The sequence below is a fragment of the Pterocles gutturalis genome, unplaced genomic scaffold (assembly GCF_000699245.1).
Source record: "Pterocles gutturalis isolate BGI_N339 unplaced genomic scaffold, ASM69924v1 scaffold8255, whole genome shotgun sequence".
Taxonomy (NCBI): Eukaryota; Metazoa; Chordata; class Aves; order Pterocliformes; family Pteroclidae; genus Pterocles; species Pterocles gutturalis.
In genome coordinates, this window is record NW_010145773.1 from 1 (window position 1) to 22,830 (window position 22,830).

Genomic DNA, 22,830 nt, shown 5'->3' on the forward strand with positions numbered 1-22,830 from the left:
ACGTCTTTTGGCGAATGATGGTACTTTTAAAAAGAGACAAACCAGAGGGAGGAGTAAGCCCCTCAGGATGCCACATAAAAGACAGTTTGTGGTGGGACCTGAAACTTGTGGAGATTGAGTCTGGAGAGCAACTTGGACAGACTCACCGTTGGTGGGTTGGTCTCTGCCAGGTGCACCCCAATATCTCATATGGAGAAGTTAATGAAAGAGGTCAAAATTGGTCTTAATTACGAATCTTAGATATTAAAAAAAAAGCGCCAGGTTACAAAATATTACCTTGTAGCAGTGCTGACTGGATGCCAAGAAATACATAATTCCTCTTTTTTGAGATTTATTGGCTTCATTCAACTGAAGAGTCTCTCCCAGACTGGCTTTCGTCTTCTGGCTTAAAGAAGAAGGTGGCAGGGAAATGTTTTCTGAGATGTGCCGCTTGGGCAGTACCTGTCATGCTGTAAGAAGCAATAGTTCTCAAGTAACTTTTACGTGAGCGCAGCTCTGAGCCAAGCCACGTTTGCATTTGCAGAGCTCCTTTTGCAGGTCCAGCGCTTGCTGGTGGAGATCTTGGTTGTCACCGCTTTCTTCTGCTTCTCCCTCACCTCCGATGAAGGATATCTGTTCGTCTGTGCCTGCTGGCCATGCCAAAGCCTCTCTGTCATTGCCTTTGTAGCCAACATGAGTTTTGTGTGTTGCATTCAACTGGTGGCCAAGGTGCGCTTTTGTAGCCAACATGAGTTTGGTGTGTTGCATTCAACTGGTGGCCAAGGTGGGACGTTCACTGCTGGAGCTCAGCAAGTGGTTGGACATGAAGATGATCAAAGCAAAGGTGAAGCTTCTCACCTACTTTAACCAGAGGTAAATGGTGATAAATCACTGCTGTCACCTGTCCTGCTGTGGGCTTCTCCATCATACTTCCATTTTTGGTGCTTAGTCGTCCTTCCTTATTTTGGAGGTGGCACTGTTTTTTTTCCAGCGGATTCACATGTCTGGTGGCTTGTGCTAGGAAAAGGGTTTTATCGCACATCCGTGGAAGTCTAAAGGTGCGAGACTGGCACGTTGACAGCCCCATGCATGGATCCTGCCGGCTCACTGCCCACGGGAGTGTCACGGTGGCTTTGCCAAGAGGCGTGGAGGGCACGCAGCCGTGACTTAGCAAGTCCTGGGTGAGCTGTGCAGGCTGTCCCCACCCAGGATGAGTCACTGGGAACACTGGCTCAGTGTGCTGGCTCCCTGGGAGAGGTTCTGCTTGGTTCACGGCCGGTATCTCTGAATTAACTGCATGGTAGCTGGAGTGTTGGAGGTTCCTCTTGCTGTCCTGCTGGCTGAAGCCCAGGAGAGCAGCGGAGCTGACCAGGAGATGGATTAAGATGAAAAAATAGAAACATGGCTGGAAATGAGCTCACCAGTCCTCTGCTGCTGGAAGTGTTGGAAGGTTGTGGTTTGCACCAAAATGTTGCATGCTTGAGTTGACTGAGGTTTTAGGAATTAGGATGTACATGCCTGGCAGTGGAGGAAAGTAGGGGTGTGGTGTTGCAGTATGTTTGTATTTTTTTTTTTTAAAGTGTAAGAGTCGTATATGGCAACCATTTAGCCTCTGTTCTCATCTCTCACTGGTATAAGTTTGACCTGTATACCTTAAATTGAAAAGCATTTTTATGCTGTTTCCTGATGTCAAGAGAACTGCAAGGTGTAAATTTATTGTTCTGCTCCTATATAGGATTTTGTGCGCCTGCATTCAGCTGTGATTCATGGAAGCCGAGCAGGGTCTGGGAAGTTGAATTTGATCTTATTTAAAACCCCATTCAATTACATCTGTACAGCTCACCCCAAGCTCTGGTATTTTGGGAGCTTATTGGGACATATGGAGCAGGTACCACGTTGTGCACCCGTGGTGGGAAGGAGTGGGTGTTTTCATGTAGCCATAGTGACTTGTGCAAGTTTTTCTTGTGTGAATGATTTATTTTTCAAGCAGAAAAAGGCATTTGGATGAGTCTTGCGCTCTGTGCAAGTCTCAGAAGCTTCATGAGGCGATGCACCCTCAATTTCCCCATGCAAAGTGCCGTGCCCTGGAGGTATCTGGTGCTCTGTGCTAATTCCAGTGGCGTCAGAGCTCCTGTCACTGCTGGAGAATCATTTGCAGCAGCCCCTTGGTGCCAAGATAATGCTTCCCACTCCTGCAAAGCGTTTTCCTACATGTAGATAAAAAGTCTGGTGTGTTTTTGCTTGAATGTTGTTATTCTGGTGCTGGTATGCCTGTGTCCTTTTGTAAGCAAATTTAACATGTGCTTGCAGAGAGCGAGGCTGCCTGAGCCTTCTGTTAATGAGCGAGTCCTTAAAATGACTTTGTTTTGCAAAAAGCTTCAGGAGCTGAACAAACTGTACTTAGTGATATCCACCAGGAATTGCTTTTAAACTTTTTATTCTCTTTTTCTTACCCCTTGGTCCCAGAAGGGACTACACCTTGGAGCAGTGACTTACAATTTGGCAGGATTTGGGGAGGAGTAAGTGGTATGAGTCTGATGTCAGAGCCAAGCTTTGTATTATTGTTGTCAGAATTTTAACCAGGTGTGAAAATACTGATGTTCATATAGTCGTGTCCAGAATAAATCCAACATCCTTAATGTAGGTGGTGACAAGGTGAAGGAGCTGAAGACATGTGAAGATGGAAGATTGTTGCGTGATGTGAACGAACTATTAACAAGAAAAATGGAATAACTTACAAAAGTTTTTCTTCTCTGCTGCAACAGGGATGAGAAGAACCAGTCCATCATCGTGAGCGGGGAGTCAGGTGCTGGAAAGACGGTCTCTGCCAAATACGCCATGCGCTTCTTTGCAACCGTCAGTGGTTCTGCCAGTGACACCAACATCGAAGCCAAAGTCCTCGCGTCGAGCCCGATTATGGAGGTAAAAGCTGCATCATTTCCTTTGTCCTGCTCGCAGTGATCTCTGTCTCTTTCCAGAAGTCACAAAAACAGTGAGAGCCACAGGGGCTTGTGAGCCAGACCTGATTTGCAGCCTCACAGCAGCCTTGTGCTGGACTGAAATTGCAGAAGTACACCAATAGCCTCCATTTAGCCCACCTTGATTGCTCCTTTATTTGATGGTCTTGAAGCTGAGCCCTTGCATCCCCAGCATGGCACCAGGAGCTGGGCTTGATGGGACTGGTGAAAGTAAATGTCCAAGTGCCTAAATCCCATTTTCTAAACAGATTTTGGAGTCTGAGTACCTTAATTTGCAAAATATTCAAGTCGGCACAAAGACAAGACTTGGGCTTTTCCAAAGTCTATTAACCACTTCAGGCTCGTGTGACTTTTTTTTAAAGCCAGGAGCTAGCAGTGCTGCTGTGATGGAGTGCAGCCTTGTCCTGCACTTCACCTTAGGCTTGGCTTAACCTGCAGTGCCAAATTGTCTAATAGACACAGAGGTGGTGGCTGATCCAGGATGAAAACTAAGCCCACCCCAGCTCGGGAGGCAGCCACAGGTGATGCGGGGTGCAAGCTGTAAGGGTAAAACAAGTGATGCTGCAGCTGAGCAGCAAGCAAAGCCACGCAGGTGTACAGCTGGCAGAGAACACTCGATGATCTGCCACAACATGGGCTTCACACTGTTTTACTCTTTTCCTCGCCCATCTCCTGTGCCTCCATGAAATGTAGCTGCAGTACCTGGGAACACTTAAAAGCATCCAAGGAAAAATTCGTAGTGCACATTGTTCTTCTATATGACCCCATACTTTTGTTGCTCTAATTTTCTTGCTGTGTTCAGTTCTGGGTGTAATCTCTTAGTGCTGGGGCCAGGGAACCTGTCTGTTTTTTATTGGAAAGAGCTGAGAACATTGCCCAGACAAAAACCATAAAAGAGAACTGCCTGGTTTGCAAAAAAACCCCAAAGTTCATTGTTTCATACAGGCAATTGGAAATGCTAAAACAACAAGGAACGACAACAGCAGTCGCTTTGGGAAATACGTTCAGATTGGTTTTGATAAAAGATACCACATCATTGGTGCCAACATGAGGACGTATCTCTTGGAAAAATCACGAGTTGTATTCCAGGTGAGGAGTTGTGCTTTTTTTCTTTTTTTCTTTTTTTTTCTTTTTTTTTCTGCCCTTTGGGTGCTGTAATCCAGGGACCACTGCTCCTGGCCTGGCTGTGGGGCAGGGGTGGAAAGCCTTTTTCTGCGCAGCTGCTGAGTTTTCTACTGAACCTCATAAAAAGCCAGGAACAATTAATTGCAAACAACGTTCTTTTTGTTTTGAAGATGGAGGAGAGGCAGGAGAAGGGCTGAGGAGGCTGATCTCTGCTGCAGCACATCCCATGGGTTTCTTGTGCAGGGCTCAAGACAAGCTGTCTTGGTTTGTGCTTGAGATCTAGCTCAGAAGCACCTGCAAAACTTCTGTCCTTACCCAAAAAAAAAAAAAAAAATCCTAAACCCAAACAACCTTGGGAAGCCACGAGTGTAGGCCACCTCTTTCAACATTGCTGGCAGTTTGCAGCGCAGCGTTTGTTAGCTAACTTAGCTTAGGGATAAGGCATGGAGGGTAATAAAAAGTTATTTATTTCCTTTGCGAGATGGCAGTGTACTTTGTGCATGGCTTGGCACCTCCTTTTTCCCAGATGGTGCAAGGTCCCTGTCTTCTTGGTGGCACTGAGCTCTTGATAGTGGGAAACAAGGAGGATGGGGTCAAGGTGGCCCCAGGCTCAGCAGGCACGGGGCTGAGAGTGGGAGCTCTGCTGTAACCTCTTCTCGCCTCTGTTAACTCAGCATTTTCCTCCGTAGGCAGAGAACGAGCGCAACTACCACATCTTCTATCAGCTTTGTGCCTCGGCGAGTCTTCCAGAATTCAAAGAGCTTGGACTCAGTAAGTACCTCTACCTCCCTGTGTGCCACTGCCTGGTTTTGATGGCAATAGGGAAAACATTACGGGGTTAGAAACACGGCTCATCTTGGCAGGAGCAGTTGTGTCCTTTGAATCCATTTTATTTTTTCAATGGTTGACTCCTGGGATGTATCCTAAGTTGTTTTTTTCCCGCCAGGATTTGCAGCAAAACATTGGTAAGACACCTGAATAAGAGGTTCTACACTTGTAGCAGGAGATGCAGGGATGTGGTGTGATTAATCGAATGTTTTCAAACACATTCTGCCATGGGGTTACATACTTCATTTTTGCAAAGACACCTGGAGTAATGGTGTTGTCTGCTGGCATCTTAAAACTCAGAAATAAATTATTTCAACTCAGTCTGAGAGATGAGTTGCTGTGGGAGAGCTCCAGCTGTGAAACCAACTTTCTCATCTTGGGAACATGTGGATCAGAGGAAATATCGATCTTTGTTCAACACAGCTTTCTAAAAGCATCGTCTGTATTTGTGGTGACTGGCGATACTGAAGGCTGAGAGCTCCTTGCTCTCCTGGTGCATCATCCAGGACATCTTTGTGCTGTTGTGACTGTGGCTCTTGACTTCAGTATCTCAAGGGAGAATGTGTAATGGCAACAGCTGGTGGTGCAGGAGGCGGTGGGTGCCAGGGCTGTTAGGATATGCAAGGAGGGGAAGACTTCTTGGGTCATTTATAATCAAAATTTTACGTTGTCAGTGCATGTCGGTCTCCAGCTGCACTTTTCCGTGCATTTGCTGTATCACAGGGTGTGCAAGTATCTGCACAAGCTGATGCGTGTGCATTCGCATAAAATGCAACAATGGAAAGAGAAACGATTCTCTCCAAAAATCAAAGGTCTTCTCCTCTTTGGGGATTTCTTGCACCGAGGAGTATCTTGATGTAAAAATCCACCTTTTATTAGCCAGAGAGCAGAATGTTTATTTTTCCATATCAAAAGTAGGAGCTGTTGCTTCTCCTTTGCGTCTGCACATCATTGTTGTTCTCTTTTATATTGCAAAATGCTGGAAAACAAAGAGAGTTTCTAAACTTCCCTGAGCCCAGCAGAGCAAACCAGTAAGTGTTGGCTCTTCAGGCAGAGCAATCCTAAAAGTTTGATTTTTAAACCACAAAGTAAATATATGACTTAAAATGTGGGAGTTCACGTGCCCCGGATGCGTCTTGCAGGGCGACGTGCAGCAGCATCAAGCTGTGAATGGGTTTTGCTCCATCATGGGCTGGGTGAGCTTCCGTTATACTGGGGGGACTGGAACAGACATCAGCTCTCTGACCTCCATCAGCATTTTCTGCCCCTTCTTCCTGATGCTCTGGCAACAAGCAGAGCTACTGAAACCTCCAGGTCCCAGGGCTTTGCATGCCAAAAAGAATTCAATGTTTTTCTTCCATCCTGAAGGTGCAGCAAATGCAAAAGCCTGCAGGAGTGCTGGGAAGGGCTGGGGACCTTCAGGTGGCACCGGGAGTCAAAAAAAAGTGCAGACTGCAGTGATTTTAAAGGTTACCAGCAGGCTGGTGTGGAACACATAGTAGGCTGTTTTTCTCATGATTTTCATGATACTTGGGAAATATATTTGTGCTTCTTAGTGATCTTTCTGAGCTTTTCTTGGTGAGTCCCTCCTGCTCTTCGAAACCAGTTGAAGCTGATGGTGAGAACAGATTCTGGGTGGGATGGGGAGGCTGGCCAGCTCTCCCGGGGGCCAAGCCTGCTCTGGCTCTGCCAGGACACACCCTGGCAGCCCTGGGCACATATTTTAATGGCTTTGGCCTCTAATAAGCCCTTGTTTTAGGAAGGGGTGATTGCACAGGAAGCTTTTTAAAGTGGTTATAAATCCTGTGATCTCTTCTTGTTGTTTCTGCGTTTGAAATGCCTCTTGATCTCTGTAGGATTTAGCTTTGCATTGTCCTGAAATAACTGGATGTAATGCTGGCACTGTGAGCGATTCTCTATTCCCTTTGCTCCCCAGGTTTAAGGCATTGTGTGGAAAAGGTGTTAAATTATCTGAATCGGTCATGGGTATGTAAAACAGGATTGAAAAAAATGGAAAGTAGTATATCTCAGCTGTTGAAATAGTCTGCAGTCATGCAATGCAGCAGTTATTTGTATCTCAAACATCATAGCTCTGCCCTGGTTGAACTTGCTTTGCATGGGGAAGGGGTTTCATCGCTGCAAGAAATAGTTACAGTCACTTATCGAGGTTAAACTTCATCCATTTCTAAGTAAAAAGCAGTTTAAGGAAGGTGGGTGCCCTGTGGCGACAGGGGACAGGGAACATCCCAGTGCACGCGCCGGAAGGCTACTGCTCGCTGATGCATTTCTTCTGTTTCTTCTCTCCTAGCATGTGCCGAAGACTTTTTCTACGCTTCTCAGGGAGGTGACACGTTCATTGATGGCGTGGACGATGCTGATGACTTTGAGAAAACCAGACATGCCTTCACCCTGCTCGGTAAGGGGTTGGTCTGCTTGGAGGCTTCCCAGCAGAAGTCTCTTGCAAATATTTGTCAGTATTTTGCCTGAGTTACATGGCTGTCCTGTAACACTGAGAGGTATAAATCCCATCTTCCTATTGACCTAGTTGGCTTTACTTTGTTCTTTAGTATGAGCCGCAGAAGGGTTTCTTAACAGCTTTCTGCGAAGCAGCAGTGAAATGCAGGAGAACATTAAACTTGAGAGAAACCTAAATAAACCATGCTGGAGTCAGAGCAGTGCTGCAGCTTCGACTTGGTATTCTTTACCTTATTTACAGGCAGGAGAAGAGCTCTTACTCTACAGTTCAATCTGTATTTGGGTTGAGGGTGATGTCACTTCTCGGACCATCACAGTATTGTACCCAGTAGCTGATTCCTGGGAATAATGAGCTAAGTACATCCCTCCTGTGCAGAGTCCGTGTTTGCATGGTCAGCTGCAAAATCTACCGCTGCGACAAACCCCCGTGCACGCTGTGGTTACACAGTGCCGTAGCCGGCCTGCGGCGATGACTGTTTGAAAGGAAAAAACAACTTTTGCAGGGGAAAACTTGCCCAGAGTTTATTAATATTTGTCTGAAGCCATTTTTTTAAATCCCAGTAAGTTTTGGTGTCTCTCCATTGCATTTCATCTGTTTGGGAGAGGAGCTCGTGATGTTTGCAGCCAGCTGTGAAATCCCACCGAGCAGCTGTATTGCAGCTGGGCCAGCAGCGAGCGTGGGGACTCATTTCAAGTGTTATAACTGCAAGTGTTTCCCCAAATTTGTACTCTTTGTGTTTTAGATGCTCTCCTTCTCTTTTCCTTCGGGATAACAGGGGGATCTGTCCAAGCATCTTCCTCCACTGCCAATTTGATGGTGTTTTCCTGCTCTTCACATGATTCCACTGCCATTCCTCATTTTTTCCCTCAGTGTTTCCCAGCTCGGGCTGCTTCTATTCAGGGCCTGATGAAATTGGTATTACACCTTCTAGTTGTGTCTTTTTATGTGTAACAAGAAGTCAGATTTATCTGCAAATTCCCACACTAGCTAGGCTTAACGCCAGTTAAGAGTGCCAAGTAACAGCAGAGCGGTGCTCCTTTTAGTAACTGGGAAACATTTCTCACTGTGCTGATAACAGAAAAGTCCCGAGAGAAAGGGAAGCTCTTGATAATTTGAAAAACAGCAGGTGATGTCTCAGACCTTGGGTAGATAATTAGGACACCAGCACTGAGCACAAAAGGGGCACAGAAAACCCAGTTGGGATGTAAAAAACGCAAGAATTGGCAAGAAGGCTGCGTGCAGGCTGCTGCTGAGCAAAGCTCCTGCTGGGATTGCCCGCAAAATCCTGCAGGGAAAAAAATATAAAGCAACAACATCTTACACCCCCAGCGAAGACCCACAACACGTAGCTCCTGTTGAGACCCTGGGGACCGTAAGACAGCTTCGCATCACCTCCCTGGTGAGCACCAGTCCGGAGGCGTTGTGCATCGTGTGCATGGCTTTAATTTTCTCTTCCGTTCATGGGGCACTGGCAATAAATTGTAACTTCTGCGCTTCAGTTGTCAGTGAGATCTCACTGTGGGTCTACGCTTGCAGAGGAGCAACACGTTGTTCTGTAAAATCCACTGAGCCCCTCTAGCTCTGATCCTGTTTAATTATTACAGAGCAGCATCCGTGGTTTCGTGCACGTTCACAATAATATTAAACCCATTGGGGACAAGATTGCTTTGATGCAGTCGTAATATGAGGAGCTCCTCTCTCTGTCTCAGCTGTCGTTTTTGAGCGATGACTTTACTGGGAGTTTATGGTGAGTTTATTGGGAGAGGCCTGATAACTCTGAAAACCAACAGCCCAGGAAAGAAATCAAACACCGCGAGAGTTTTCAAATAAACTGAAAATTGCTTTTTTTTTTCCTTCCTATTGTGACAATCAGCTATCAATTATTCTCGTAGGAGTGAAGGAGTCTCATCAGATGACCATTTTTCGGATAATTGCTGCCATTCTGCACCTAGGGAATGTGGAAATCCAAGGAGAACGGGATGGCGATGCCTGTAGCGTGTCGGTAGGTCACCGGCAAGAGTGGGGCGTGTGGGGAGCTTTGTATGCTTATAAATCGGGTCACATTGGATGTTTTGAGCTTCACAGCAGTATTCTTTGGTAAAAAGTCCTGGTTGTCTTTGCTTTTTTCGAAAACACATCATAATTTCCTGGTTGCTTTGTTTTTACTGGGAGATTTCTCTCTAGCCAGCCTGTAAGTGAGATGATTCATAAGTCGCTTAACACCTTCCATCCCAACCCATCTTCAACTCTTCCTGCTTTCTTAAAAGACTTGATCCACGGAGTATTGGGGGAATGGTGACTCCGGTTGCTTTTTTTTTTACTGGGAGATTTCTCCTCTCTAGCCAGCCTGTAAGTGAGATGATTCATAAGTCGCTTAACACCTTCCATCCCAACCCATCTTCAACTCTTCCTGCTTTCTTAAAAGACTTGATCCACGGAGTATTGGGGGAATGGTGACTCCCACCAGCAGAAGGTGTGATGCTCTACAACGGCTTTGCTACACGAAGAAGCCATGAAGCTGCTGCTTGTAATGTGGCCATCCTGTATTCAAAGCGGCACTGCATGGTTAATTAACAAGAATAAATAAGACTAAAGTTGCCTTAATGGTGGTTTTTCGGTTTCTGTGTGTGTTTAAGGGGAAAAAAAAGTGATTATATAGAAAGTACTGTCCTGTCAATTATTATTGCATCCTAGCTGGGTCGTTTGCTCCTAAGTATTAAAATGGTTCTGCACACACTTTTAGTGGTACCCGTGAGATGATGTTCTGTGCAATTAGTTGGATGCTGGGGGTAATTTTCTTGATACTTGGCAACATGGATATGTAAAACTGCTCTGCTGCGACAACGTTGAGTTCTGTAATGGAGTTCATGGTGTTTAATTACCTTCAGATGTGCATGGTGTTAAATCAATCCTGTTGTGACTTCAAATCCATGGTCAAAAAGGTGTCGGAGCCAAAAAGCATCCTAGAGGTCTTTTAAAATGCATTTTTCTCTCCATCCCCAAACCCATCCAGCTTCTGTACATGCACATATCTAACTGGAAACAGTTGTATTATTACACTGAGGAAAGGAAAATTGATTTCTCATTGTCCAAAAGCCAGTGCTCACTATCTTAGCATAATAGAGACTCAGAACTGCCTTGTCTTAGTTTGAGGTGGGGGGAAAAAATACAATGCAGTAGAGAAAGTGAAGTTCACGTTTCATTTTATTGGTTATGCAAAACACGAGCCCTTCTGGTAGTGCACATTTTGCAACTTTGTTTTTCAAAATGAGGTTGGTTTGTAAAAAGCATGATGTAATGGCATGCCTTAAGCTTTAACCTGAGGCTTCATCGGGGTTGCTCTGAAGGAAGCATACTCCTTTAGCATTTCCCCAAATAGTTCTGAAATGCTGCTGATTTCCTGCACTGCTCTGGGAACCCGGTGTTAGAACTCCGGTTTTGATGTGTCACCAACCTGCTGACTTTGCTTCTCGTTACCCCCAGAGCGAGGACGAGCACTTGAACAACTTCTGCGACTTGCTGGGCGTGGAGCACAGCCAGATGCAGCACTGGCTTTGCCATCGCAAGCTCGTCACCACTTCCGAGACCTACGTGAAGAACATGTCCGTGCAGCAAGTGGTGAACGCCAGGAACGCCTTGGCCAAGCACATCTACGCCCAACTCTTCAACTGGATTGTGCAGCACATCAACAAGGCCCTGCACACCACCGTCAAGCAGCACTCCTTCATCGGCGTGCTCGATATCTACGGGTAGGCATGGCTTTCTGCTTATAAAGCCGTTAAATTAGTCCTTTCTGATTTGTCACACCCTTCTGGCCGTGCATGCTTGACCTTGGCTTGGGAATAATAGAAAGGGATGCAAAAAAGCGCAGTCGTGGTGTGTGGTTTGCAATTTTGTGCGACCCTGATGCTGAAACAGTGCGTGGAGATCTGCTGGAGGGCTGGTTTTTGGGATTTACCTCCCGTACTGCTCCCATCTGGGATTTCTCTGTAAAGCATCAAACTTAAAGATGAGGTGGGGGTAAAGGTGCAGATGCAGAGGCCAAAATCTGCGTTGTCTCTGCTTGAGGATGCTGTGGGGTTTGAGGAAACTGTTTTGCCTCTTCAGCTGTGAAAATGCTCCTCCTTGTGCAGCAGGAGTTTTTGGAGAACTTTGGGAACCTGTGTCAGCAGGGGTAAGGTGCAAAAAGCTCTGGCATAAGTGAGGGCAGGGCTTGCAGTCTGCAACATTTACATTTGGACTGGGAACCAGTTACTGTCCAGTCTGTGCTCCTGGCACTTGGGTGCTGGTGGAAAAGGGATTCAAGAGTCATGTGTGAAGAGTTCATTTTAGCTGAAGTGCTGCAAAGAAGCAGAAGATGGAGGAGAAAGGAGGGGGATTGTGTCAGCTGTGGGCTGGAAAAGCAAAGAGATATTCTGGGTTTGTGATGTTTTCCCCTCCCCTCTTTCAACACCATCCCTCATCTCTGTCTTTGGGCTTTTAATGGGATGGTTTGAGATGGTGAGGTTGCTGTCAGAGGTTGCAATGTCTGGGCTTTCCTGGGTATACAGCACAGGACCTGGAAGATCTTAAATTATCAGATGGGATTGGCACAGGCTGGTCTGAAGACAGTATGAGATGGAAAAGCTGTTTCCCATCAGTGTCCCCACAAATAGAGATTTCTGCAGGCTGGGTTATGATAAATGAAGCTTTGAGATGGAGCTTTGTGGGCAATATTGGGCAATGCAAAAAGTTGCGTGTCTGAGTTACCAAATCAGATGCAGTCTTTCAGAAATCTGAATAAAAGGAGATGTGAGGATAATGTTCATGAAACATTAAGCTGAGCTTGAAAACTTGTTAGTGTGGAAGAAAAACTTCCCTTAGCTGCAGGTCTCCTGTGCGTCACATCCAGCACGTGGGCTGGCTGATGCTTTTCCAGCACTGGTGTCACCGCAGAGTACAGCAGGTTGGTTTTTATCCACGGGGACCTGCAGATCCTATTGAAAGAGGCAGGTTTGGAGGGGATGGGAATCTGCATTCCAGACCATAACACTTGTGTGTGGGTCCAGCCTCCTAAAGAGAGTGTAAATCCCTTCCAGAAGTGGGATATTGCTGTCTAAATGCTCAATAATTAACAACACAGGGACTTCAGGGGTGGCAACCTGAGTTCCCCAGTCCTTTAAAGTGGTTTGGTTCCCTAAACTCAAATTATTTGGGAATTTTAATGCATTCTGATGAATATTGGATTTTTTTCCCTAAATTTCTGTTTTCCTTTTCCTCTGGGAGATGGGATTAAACTCGAAAGGCAGGGAGCCTGCATGCAGCCTCCACCGCACACCCCTAACATCCCGAAAGCACCTCTGTCCCAGGGCTCCTGGAGGAGAACTGTCCCCACGGGTGGGATTTCTAGGGACAGGGTCCACGCTGAGGGTGCAGGGGCTGTGGGGTTTCTCTTCTAATTCTCTAATGCTGGACTCCACATCCTGAATTTTCTGTTACCAATGGGGTGAGAGGGTGCAGCATTAAAAATCTTAATGTATTTATTGAAAGTGCAAAGTTTGCTGTAGTTAGCAGTACCACAATCCATGCAAAGAGTGGATTTATGTGGCATTCCTGGACTTGGTGGGGACAGCTTGTTTTTCCTGCGTTTGCCGTGTGAAGGGAAGTGTGAAAACCCAGGCGGCCAGCTGTACGCTGGACTTATTTATGAACTTTGAATATTTTAGTATAAACTTCAGTGCTGCTGCGGATTTAGGAGATACCAGTCGTGCAGCAGAAGAGGGAACAGGAGAAAAGCCAAAATGCAGTGTTTGGTCCCCAAGAGCTGTCCCCAAGCCGGGATGTGCCTTCCTGGGAGGCATGGTGATGGGTCAGAGTGGTGAATGCATTTATTTTTTTACACTGGGATATAGGCACTGAAATGGATGGAAACAAAACAGCCATTGGTTTGCTTTCCCCATTAGGATGTTGTCTTACTGCTGTCACTTTGTGTGGGCGAGGATGCACGTGGAGCTGGGGACAAAACTGCTCCATCAATTAGCAAATCATGCTGGCGGAGTCCCTTAATTAGCGACTTCACGAGATCTCCCTTGGAGTTGATGCTGTACAGCTGCTCTGCCCCTGGCTGGCACTCACTGAGACGTTCGTAAATCACATCTGGTGTCTCTGAAGTGGAAAAAAAACTTTTCACTGCGATATATTTTCCTCTTGTACCCCTGCTCTTGTGTTTTTTCCACCTAGCTCACTGTGCCTCTCCATTTCCATTTAAATTAAATCTTTTCTTGCCCCGTGGCTCTGATCATGAACCTGCAGGAGTTGGCATTTACAAGTAGGAAACCTTTTATTTGCAAGAGCTGAAGGCACCGATCTGCTTGGCACGATGGCCACGCAGCCAAGACCAAGCACAGCAGGAGATCTTCAAGGACACGCTCATCACTGAGGCTCTGGCCACGTGTTTAATATAAACATTCTTTGGTCCCAGACACCAGATTTTGTTTCATTAAAGGTTGCAAAGTTTAGTTCCTGGGATGGGGAAGGATTGAGCATCGTTTGCTCGGCATAGGCTGCACCAGCCCAGGGACAGGCAGAAAGAGAGCTGGTCCTGTATGTAGGTAACAGCCAGGTAGTCCTCAGAAAGTACTAGAAATACTGATTTTTTTCTTTTTTCTTTTTTTTTTTTTCCAGAAAAAAATAGCTTCATTAATTTCATTTATTTTATTTGCTTTAAGACTGTTCTGACAGGTCCTCTAGCACCTATTACCTGAGCAATTATTTTTCCACTCATCCATCATTACAGCAGCTTATTCATTAAGCACAGCGAGCTTTGCCACTTTTTCCCTTAGTTTAATCTTTATAGACATGTGTCAAAGACTTTTTTTTCCCCCTCTCTCTTCCAACTGTGCCTTGAAAATAGAAATATAAATAACATAATTCCCTGTGGTAGCTGAAAAACGTCCTTTTTTAAGAGCAAGCCCTGCCTGTCCCAGGGCATTGTGTGCTTCAGCCCCAACCACCCTGGGGGCTCTGCTGGCTCTCTGCTGCTTGCCTGTGGTTTGTGTTATTAAAACTGTGTTTGGTTTTCTGTGGGGTTTTTGTTTTTTTTTTTTTTTTTTTTTGATTGTGACCAGGAAGTGAATTTTGAGCTTGGTTTGGAGTTGCCCTGGGGCTCGTGGAGGGGTGGGAGGATATTTTGGCAAGAGGAGGTTTTGAAGCCCCGGTGAAGAGGGGGATCACTGAGACCAACATGAAATTCTCTTTAAGGGACATGTTGGAATTGGAGCTGAAAACACCATTTCTCCCTCTGCCTTCCACAAGTCGCTTGCTCACATTTATCTAATTATTGTGCTATCAGAGATGCAATAACAGAGGCTATAATTATGAATCTAATACCTTTTTCCCTGCTCTATTGAATTACGTTAAAAATACTGTGTTGAGTCTTTTAAGACAGCAGCTACTTGTTTCTCCATCACCTTTGCAGTGAATATATTTGGACTTACTATTTCATAATATATTTCCCCGAGAGAGGCTATTCCGTTTCTCGTCTCAGCACTACTGCCTGATGGGCAGGAAGCTACAGTCGTCCCGAATATCTCATTCGTGCGTAGCAAAAAGACTTTTTGAATCCCTTGAGTTGTGGCTAGGAAAGTTAGACGTTTTGGGGAATGAAGAATAAAGTGTCGATCTGGGATAAGAGGAATGCAAAGAGACGGTTGAGTAACTGGTGTTCCCTGTCATGCAGACACCGTTGCACAGAAAAGTAGATTTTCTTGCGACGAAGCGATGCTTAATGCTGATTTATTCATTGCTTTGCAGGTTTGAAACTTTTGAAGTGAATAGCTTTGAACAGTTTTGCATCAACTACGCCAACGAAAAGCTCCAGCAGCAGTTCAACTCGGTAAGGTCAGCTTGGAAACGTTCCATAAAATTTAGGAGAAAATGTATCAAGGTGGGATTATTGTGTGTCTGACTTCTGCTTAATGACATTTGCCTGCAGCCTGGCCCGATCGCATGGCCAGCATGAATGTTGTCCTTGGGATACCACCTCTCCTGGGTGATGATTGTGCGTTGCAACTGCACTAAATATTCATATTGAGTTCAAAATGTTGCTTGGTTGATTGATAAGCTTGATACTGGAAGCAGGTTTGCAAATAGCTTTTGCAAAGCCTCACTGATGGCTTTGAATAAGTAGAAAGTTTGCCCATTTTTTTTCTTTTTTTGCGTAGTTTCAGTCCTAACCCAAAACCTGGACGATCTTGTGCAGAGTCCTGGTTTCCAGTGTGTGACAAAGCATGGGTGGAAACCTGCCCATTAGGTGTGGCTTAAACCTCTGCAACAAAAACTCTGCATTAAATATCAGGATTAGGCACATCTCCCCATTTTCACTTGGACATGCCTCACAAAACCCTGAGATTCTTCTGTTTTATTAGATGCAAGCACTTACCTGCAGTGGAAATGAAACCAGTAAGGGGCCATCTGCTTTTGTTGTCAGCAGGGAAAAACATCACTATTAGTTTCAGGATACGAGGGAAAACTTGTTAAATTTAAGCAGCTGAGTACTGCGGAGTAGTTTGGCACTTTGTATCGTATGCGTGGACATGAACATTTGCAGTATATCTAATGCATCAGGTCACTGCTGCTAAAAATGAAAAGTAAATTATGGATCGTATTTGCACTGTTCATATCTTCGTGTGTCCAGCTATCACTTCTGAAGCTTATAAATTCAAACTCTGAGATGACATGTTTGAAGAGATTTGAAAAAGCTATCTTTGAAGAAAAAAGTGCATTTGAAAGATCATTTTTTAATATGCTTAGAGTATCTCAGAAATAGCCAGAGACAATTTATCTGCCTGGGCAGAGGTCTGAGATATATAAGCCATGCAAAGACTTTTTTTTTTTAATATGAATCTACAATAGAAATGTTCCTGAGTCAGTCAGATACTTCTGCTGATATTTCTTCTAGGATGCTGGGTGTTCTTTGGGAAGCTCTGCACAAAGATAGGGGCACACACACTCAGCCCTGGCTGGGCTCCCAGCTTGTGAACGTGCTGCAGGTCACTGGTTTAATCAGCAGAGCGCTAAAGGAGAGAGGACTTTTTCTCAGCCCAAGAGATGTCTATGTCATTGCCATTTCAATATATGGCTCCCACCTAGATGTAGCGACGGCTTCAGGAATTTTCTAGTGAAGGTCATTTAAAGCCATTTTTCCCCCTTGTCCTATGGTTTCTTAGTGTAATGCTTTTATTTTCCTTGTCAGAAGCTAGATTGTGGAAATGGCAGAGCCTGTACGAAGCTATATGTGAAGGCTCCTAAAAGCTTCTCTGGCTTCTGGATGTGCCGAGGGCATAATTCTCCACGGGGAAGGGGCTGACGCTGTGCTGGCTGGGGGTCGTGGGCAGTAACTCAGCTCTTTTTCCAATCTCAGCACGTGTTTAAACTGGAACAAGAAGAGTACATGAAGGAGGGCATCCCCTGGACTCTCATCGACTTCTACGATAACCAGCCTTGCATAGACCTTATTGAGGCAAAACTTGGTATCTTGGACCTACTGGATGAAGAGTGCAAGGTAAAGAGGACCCACGCACCTTTTTGCTGGAATTTTTGTTTTTGTAAAAGATTAAAGAATGGGATTTAACCTCGTGGTAGCTTGCAGGAGGGTAGACATCTCCTTTCATGTGCGTTGCTGGGGTGCTCATGGCTCAGGTAAGCTGCTGGCATTGCTTTGCTCTAGAAACATTCTGAGCTTCCCTGGAAGATGTTTGCTACCAACTTGGGTGCCTGCTCTCACCACGTATTGCCAGAGCTCACGTTTTTGACCTGGCTGCACACAGGGAAGGTCATTGCTTGCAACTTTTGATTCCTTCACTGTTATCCAGGAGCTGGAGTTCCTCCCTGTCTCAAGCTTAATGTCCCAATGGAAACCTGAATCCTCTTACGACAGATATTTGGGGTAAAGTCGACTGCATTTAGTGTACAGACTTCAGGAATTTGTGCTTCAGTGGCACTTGACATATAAAAAAAAAAGTCTGGGAGGGTCTTGTGTTTGGTTAACCTTGCAGTGTCAAGGGACATCAACCACATAATGAGGATGTGCTACAGTTGATGCCAAGCCCTGTCTGACTTCAGGCAAGCCTGGATTTCACACAGGCTTTGCAGAAGACCAAAACTGCCCTTCTGCTCCTTTAAGATAGAGAAGCAGGAGCCAGGGATGACCTGCAGAAGTGTCTTCAGTTGCGTAGGCTTCTTGTTTAGCCATTCCTTCAGCATCCTTCTGTTACAGTCTGGAATTGTGTCTTCCCTCAGCTTTTCTGAGTTTTGGGTTTTGTGGATGGTTTGGTTTCTTTAAACCAAGCTTGTCATGTTGGGAGAGTAGTTTGCTATCTTTCACCATACCAGCCTAAATTAAATTTTGCTTAAAAGTAGAGAAGAAATGTGAGAACCAAAAACCTTCATGGGAATCCATAAGAAAGGTTGGACTCCTTGTTCAGTCATAAATTGCCAGGATGAGAGGTAGAACAAGAAACGAAAGTTAAGTGATTCTTTTGGGAAGTTGGAATGTCTTTTTCAAGGTTTTTTGGAATGAAAAGTAGGTGGGAGTCCCAGAGTTTTTAGGTACAGTCATCTCAACAGGAGAGCTCAGAGTGATGCCGTGATGAAAAGGGCTCCTGCACTGGGCAGAGCTTCCTCTCCGAAGCACCTGGCACTGGTTGCTGCTGGTGATGTTGCATGAGATGGAGCAATTCCTATGCAAAAGCAGGAATATGGCCCACTTTTCTGTAGGTCTCCCTGGTTCTACTTTTTTCATCCGTGGTTTTTTGGACCAAAAAAAATGAAACACAAGATTGATTCCCCCCCACATCAAATGCCAAATATCTGGTTATTTACCTGTCACTGGGGAATGCTGTCATTAGTCACAGGCTCATATTATAGGCCCTCTAATCGGCTCTTTTATAATAACCTGCGAGCGTTCTCCAGCTTTATGAAAATTTCAGCAAAGCCTGTCAACTGAAAGCACTGGTTTATGGATGAAAACCTTCACCCCCGCATCACCAGCAGCAGTGTTTCACCTCTTGGGGAGAAGTCGGCCGTGGCAGGCGCAGGACCACAATAGGGTAATTGCAAGTCATCTCGTTAACACGTACAACCGTGGATAAATATACTCCAGGACTTGAAATGGCATTGAGGGGGTCCTGGCAGCATAATGAAACATGAGCGCAAATGCGGAGGGTTTGTTGCTAACGTTCTTGCTTCACAGTATGGAATTTTTTTTAATGTAATCTTTAATGTGAGGCTGGGGAGGAGGTGGTTGGGTACATGCTGAAGCAGATCAGCTAACGAAGGTCATAGACCTTTGGTGCATAATGAAAGTCTTGTTTAGGAGAAGAAGGGGACCAGAGAGGGTTGGAATGGGAATTGGCAATGAAAGAGAGGGCTCTTGAGTTGAGTTTGGAATTTCAAGGACTAAATGTGTCTCATGAAAGCAAATGATAAAAGCCCTAGTTCTGAAAAGAGAGCTTTAGGTTATGTTTGGGTTTGGGGGGTTTTTGAACAGCTTTGGGGTTTTAGGAGTTAGAAGCTCTTGCAGAATTATTAAGGTTGGAGGGGGCTTCTGGAGGTCATTTTGTCCAACCTCTGGTTATGTCCCTGGTCTGCCCAGGACGCCAGGGGAGAAGAGCATCCAGGAGAACCTTCCTGGGGAGGGAGTCACCATAAGGCCACCAGTGGTGGTGGGAAATAATCTGGAATACGAGCAGAGCCCTTGAGGAGAGCAAGGAGACCTACGTAGAGCCCATCAGGAGACCCAGGCATCAAGGAGGGAGGCTGTCTTCTGAAAATCCACTCATGGGAAGTTGGGAGGGCGTGTGGAAGGCTTGCTTGGACGTCTAGGGTGGATTTAAGGTATGGTTGGACTCATTGTAGAGGGAATGACTTTGGCAGAGGGGACAGCAAACTTCCCAGGAAGACTTTGAAGGAACACATGAAGAGTAACTTCAGTGCTCTGGAGAGGAGGAGCAAGTTGAGGTTGATTTTTTTCAAGGGACTTAAATTATCCTCAGAGTGAAAATTCTCTAAGAAAGGCAGTCATGGCTCTTTATCGAAGCTGGATGAGGTGTCCTGATTTTCGGGTTGAACCTGCTTGCTCTGTGCGAGTTCTGCATATCTTCTGTATGCTTCCCACCTGTCGTTCCGGAGTACGGGCAAAGTTTACTGTGGATGTCGAGGTTTCTCTGTAAGGTGTCCTGCTGCCTGGCTGCTTTCTTGCTTTTGCCTGTGCTGTTGTGATGGGAGTAGGAATGGGAAAATTAATTTTAAAAAAAAATCTGTTAGGATGAAGTAGATCTAAAAGGGTTTGATCAAGAATGGGCAGGTTGGAAGGGTTGATGTGTCAATCAAGGCATCGTTGCCCAAGTTTTATTATGGATCCTAGTGAAATTCTTTCTGCTGAGGAGCAATGTGACCCTGAGGCTGCCAAAAGGGAATGTCTCTTACCAAACCCACGAGCTCCCTCATGTCCTCAAACTCTCCCGTGGCTCCGTTTTGTGTTTTATGGCACGTTGCCATCGTGTTACGCTGATAATGTGCCAAATGCATTTTCTAACACTGTTCAAAAGATGCTCCTTAACCTTTCCCGTGTCCTTCTGTCAAGTGCCACAAACACTCAAGTCATCTTCTCGCAGACCAGTTTTCAGTCCCGCTTGTCTCTGTGCATCGCCGTGAACTCAGATACCTGAGCAAATGTGTTTTTCTTCTCTGGACTTGTTATTTTTTTGAACATCAGAAAGCAATGCCTCGCCTTCCTATGCTGCGTGGTCCTGTCCAGGAGGATTTCTGCTCCACGAGCAGATATGCGGAGGTTGGACCTCTGGGCTTTCCTTTCGGGTGGACCGCCTAATCTGACGGCAGAATAACCTCGCCTACGTCATGCTGTCAGCTTTTGTGACTTTAAAGTCAGGCACGTCACTTGCAGTGGAACATGTCTGCAGAGCACGGAGGAAGCCCAGGCTCTTTTCAGGCTTTAACATGTTTTGGAGTGGTAAAGAGAAAAGAAGGAAAATGTAAACAGCTCCTATAAAAGTGGTGGACTCAGGCCTAGGGGCTGACCCTGGCTGCGCTGGGTAGGTTTGATTTTTGGTTGCAGTAGTTCCTGGAAGCTTGAAGGACAGTGTATGGAGGCAGGAGGTGAACCTGGCTGGGATCACACTGATTTTTTGCAGAGGGACAGCGAGGACAGAAGAGCAGAAGCACTGACATTGTGAAATTACTCATCTAAGTTTTTTCCTGTTTAAGAGATTTTTGTACAATACTTGCAAGTTGCTTTTCTGTGATTCTGTGGTTCCTTTTCCCCATCCCCTAAAAGTCTTGCACTGATGAGATAGTCTCTAAAGAACTTTCTTCGTGGCTTTAAAGGCTTTAAGCTGCCAAGCCAACACCAAAAGCTGCTATAATAGTACAGATAATGGCCCTGTTAGTTTTTATCTCCAGGACTCGGTCCCTATCAGGTGTTTCTCAGGCAGCTAAAAATACCCAGACTGCACAACAGTGTGCAGGGAGCGGTGGGAGTATGGCAAAACCCTCTTTCTGGGAGGCAGGAGCGATGCCTTTGAAGTTCAGCTCAGAGATAAGCAGGTTTTTCAGCAAAGGGAATGGCCTAGAAGAGAGCTGTTGCGGGATAAATCTGCTCTCTGCAGCATCAGGCGGCTCAGGTGGCTGCGGTGCTTCTGCTCTGCGCCCACGGCTCGGTCCCCAACAGCAGAGAACTAACGATGGCTCCAGAGAAGGTGTTCTCATCAGTTATATTTCATATTTATATGTAAGAAAGAAACCCATCTGCATTTGTATAACTCTGTAGTTTAAATATGCATGTCTGTCTTGCATAAATAAAATATGTACATAATTGCATACATGAATGTCTTTTAATATTTATTGGATAATCTATATTATTTCTGTCTGTATCCATAACTGGCTACACTTACAAATGTAAACCTTAAAATACTTCTGGGATTGCACACATGGCTGCTGCATTTAATTCAGCCACTTCTTCCACTTAATGGAGGTGGGCAGGAGATGCCCGTCCCCGTGTCCGGAACCCTTCTGACGTGTTTTGGCTTGCTGCTGTGAAATCAAAGGCCATTTCAGAACAGCGTCAAGAAATATTCCGCATCTGTCTCTCAAGTTTTCCTTCTTACTGTTTGCTTGCCCCTGTTTCCTCTGTCACTTTGCTTTGCATCATCTAATTTTAAATATCACCTAACACTTTTCTTCTGCTTCTTCTTCTTTTCTAACCGAAATAAGCCATTTTTTTGTTCAAAATTATATGTGTGCATCACTGTTGCTGTCCTGTTGCAGGAGGCGGTGATAGAGGGTCCACCAGCCTGTGCCGGGTGGGCAGGAGGGATGGGGATGAGGATTTGTGGTACTCAGCCCTCAAGTGTAACAACCTCACTCCTTGTTTCCTTCAGTTTTCAGGAATTTGGCTTTATGTCAAAACTTGTTGCACTGGAAAAATATAAAATAATAAATTTTTACAGCCATCCTGCTTTCCTCAAATGCCCTCATGTTTTTTTGGAAAGCTTTGAGTTCCTTCAAAACCCCTGCACCTCCTTTCATGCCTGACCGTGACTTTTGGGTCCATTTTCTCCCTGTCCAGGTTCCCAAAGGCACCGACCAGAACTGGACGCAGAAGCTGTACGACCGGCACGGCAGCAGCCAGCACTTCCAGAAGCCTCGCATCTCCAACACCTCCTTCATCATCGTGCACTTCGCCGACAAGGTACCCAGGCACCCGTTGCAGAAATGGAGAAATAGGAAATGCATAGAGGGGAATAAAAACTGCTGCATGAAGGAAAAAAGAGTTTCATAGCACCGTGGAGCTGCTTTTTGGCAATAGGGATGCCTGGTTGGCAGTAATCTCGGTTGGGTGCTGAGATCTAGATGAGCTTGGAGGACTTCACCCTCTAAACTGTTGCGCTAAGCTTGAAATAGTTGTGTTTTTTAGAGGAGAGAAAAATCCTCTTTCTCAAAGCTGCGGCGAAATGAATTTCTGTAAGGGCAGCTTGACTGAAAATATATTGGAAAAGGAAATTAATTTTTGAAGAGCATCAGCAAGGCACAGTGGGGAGAAGCTCATGAGAGGTGACCCTGGGCCGATCCCACCCTTCTGAGAGAGAAGATGTCAACTGGGGATCTTGAAATCCCAGTGGCTGGTGCTGTAGAATCTCATCTGTGGGCTCCAGCTTGTCTGAAACCCTGGTGTGACAGGCGTCACTCACAGCAAATTAAATCTTAAAAGCGTGCAGTTATCCAAGACACTTGTTTGTTAGAAAGAAAAACATAATGTCAACCTGGGGACCTGTCCTCTCATAATTCTTCCTCTGCTCCCCAACCCTCTGCAGTCTCAAAACCACGAGATGTAGTCAGGAGATCTTGCTGAGGTTTATTGGTTAGCTTGCGAGGAGTTCAGGAGTGAAC

At 45.5% G+C, this 22,830-nt stretch overlaps 1 protein-coding gene across 1 annotated transcript in view; it reads left to right on the forward strand.

The window, feature by feature from the left end:
* Window positions 1-727: 727 nt before the first annotated feature.
* LOC104470527 (unconventional myosin-Vb-like) overlaps window positions 728-22,830 on the forward strand; it is a gene marked incomplete at its 3' end in the record, with an annotated part of 48,318 nt that continues 26,215 nt past the window's right edge. The window contains exons 1-10 of the mRNA XM_010085485.1: window positions 728-852; window positions 2,745-2,901; window positions 3,903-4,046; window positions 4,772-4,853; window positions 7,219-7,326; window positions 9,279-9,388; window positions 10,870-11,135; window positions 15,178-15,259; window positions 16,787-16,927; window positions 22,010-22,132. Of these exons, the coding sequence (XP_010083787.1) occupies window positions 728-852; window positions 2,745-2,901; window positions 3,903-4,046; window positions 4,772-4,853; window positions 7,219-7,326; window positions 9,279-9,388; window positions 10,870-11,135; window positions 15,178-15,259; window positions 16,787-16,927; window positions 22,010-22,132 (1,338 nt within the window). The remainder of the gene's footprint in view (window positions 853-2,744; window positions 2,902-3,902; window positions 4,047-4,771; window positions 4,854-7,218; window positions 7,327-9,278; window positions 9,389-10,869; window positions 11,136-15,177; window positions 15,260-16,786; window positions 16,928-22,009; window positions 22,133-22,830) is intronic.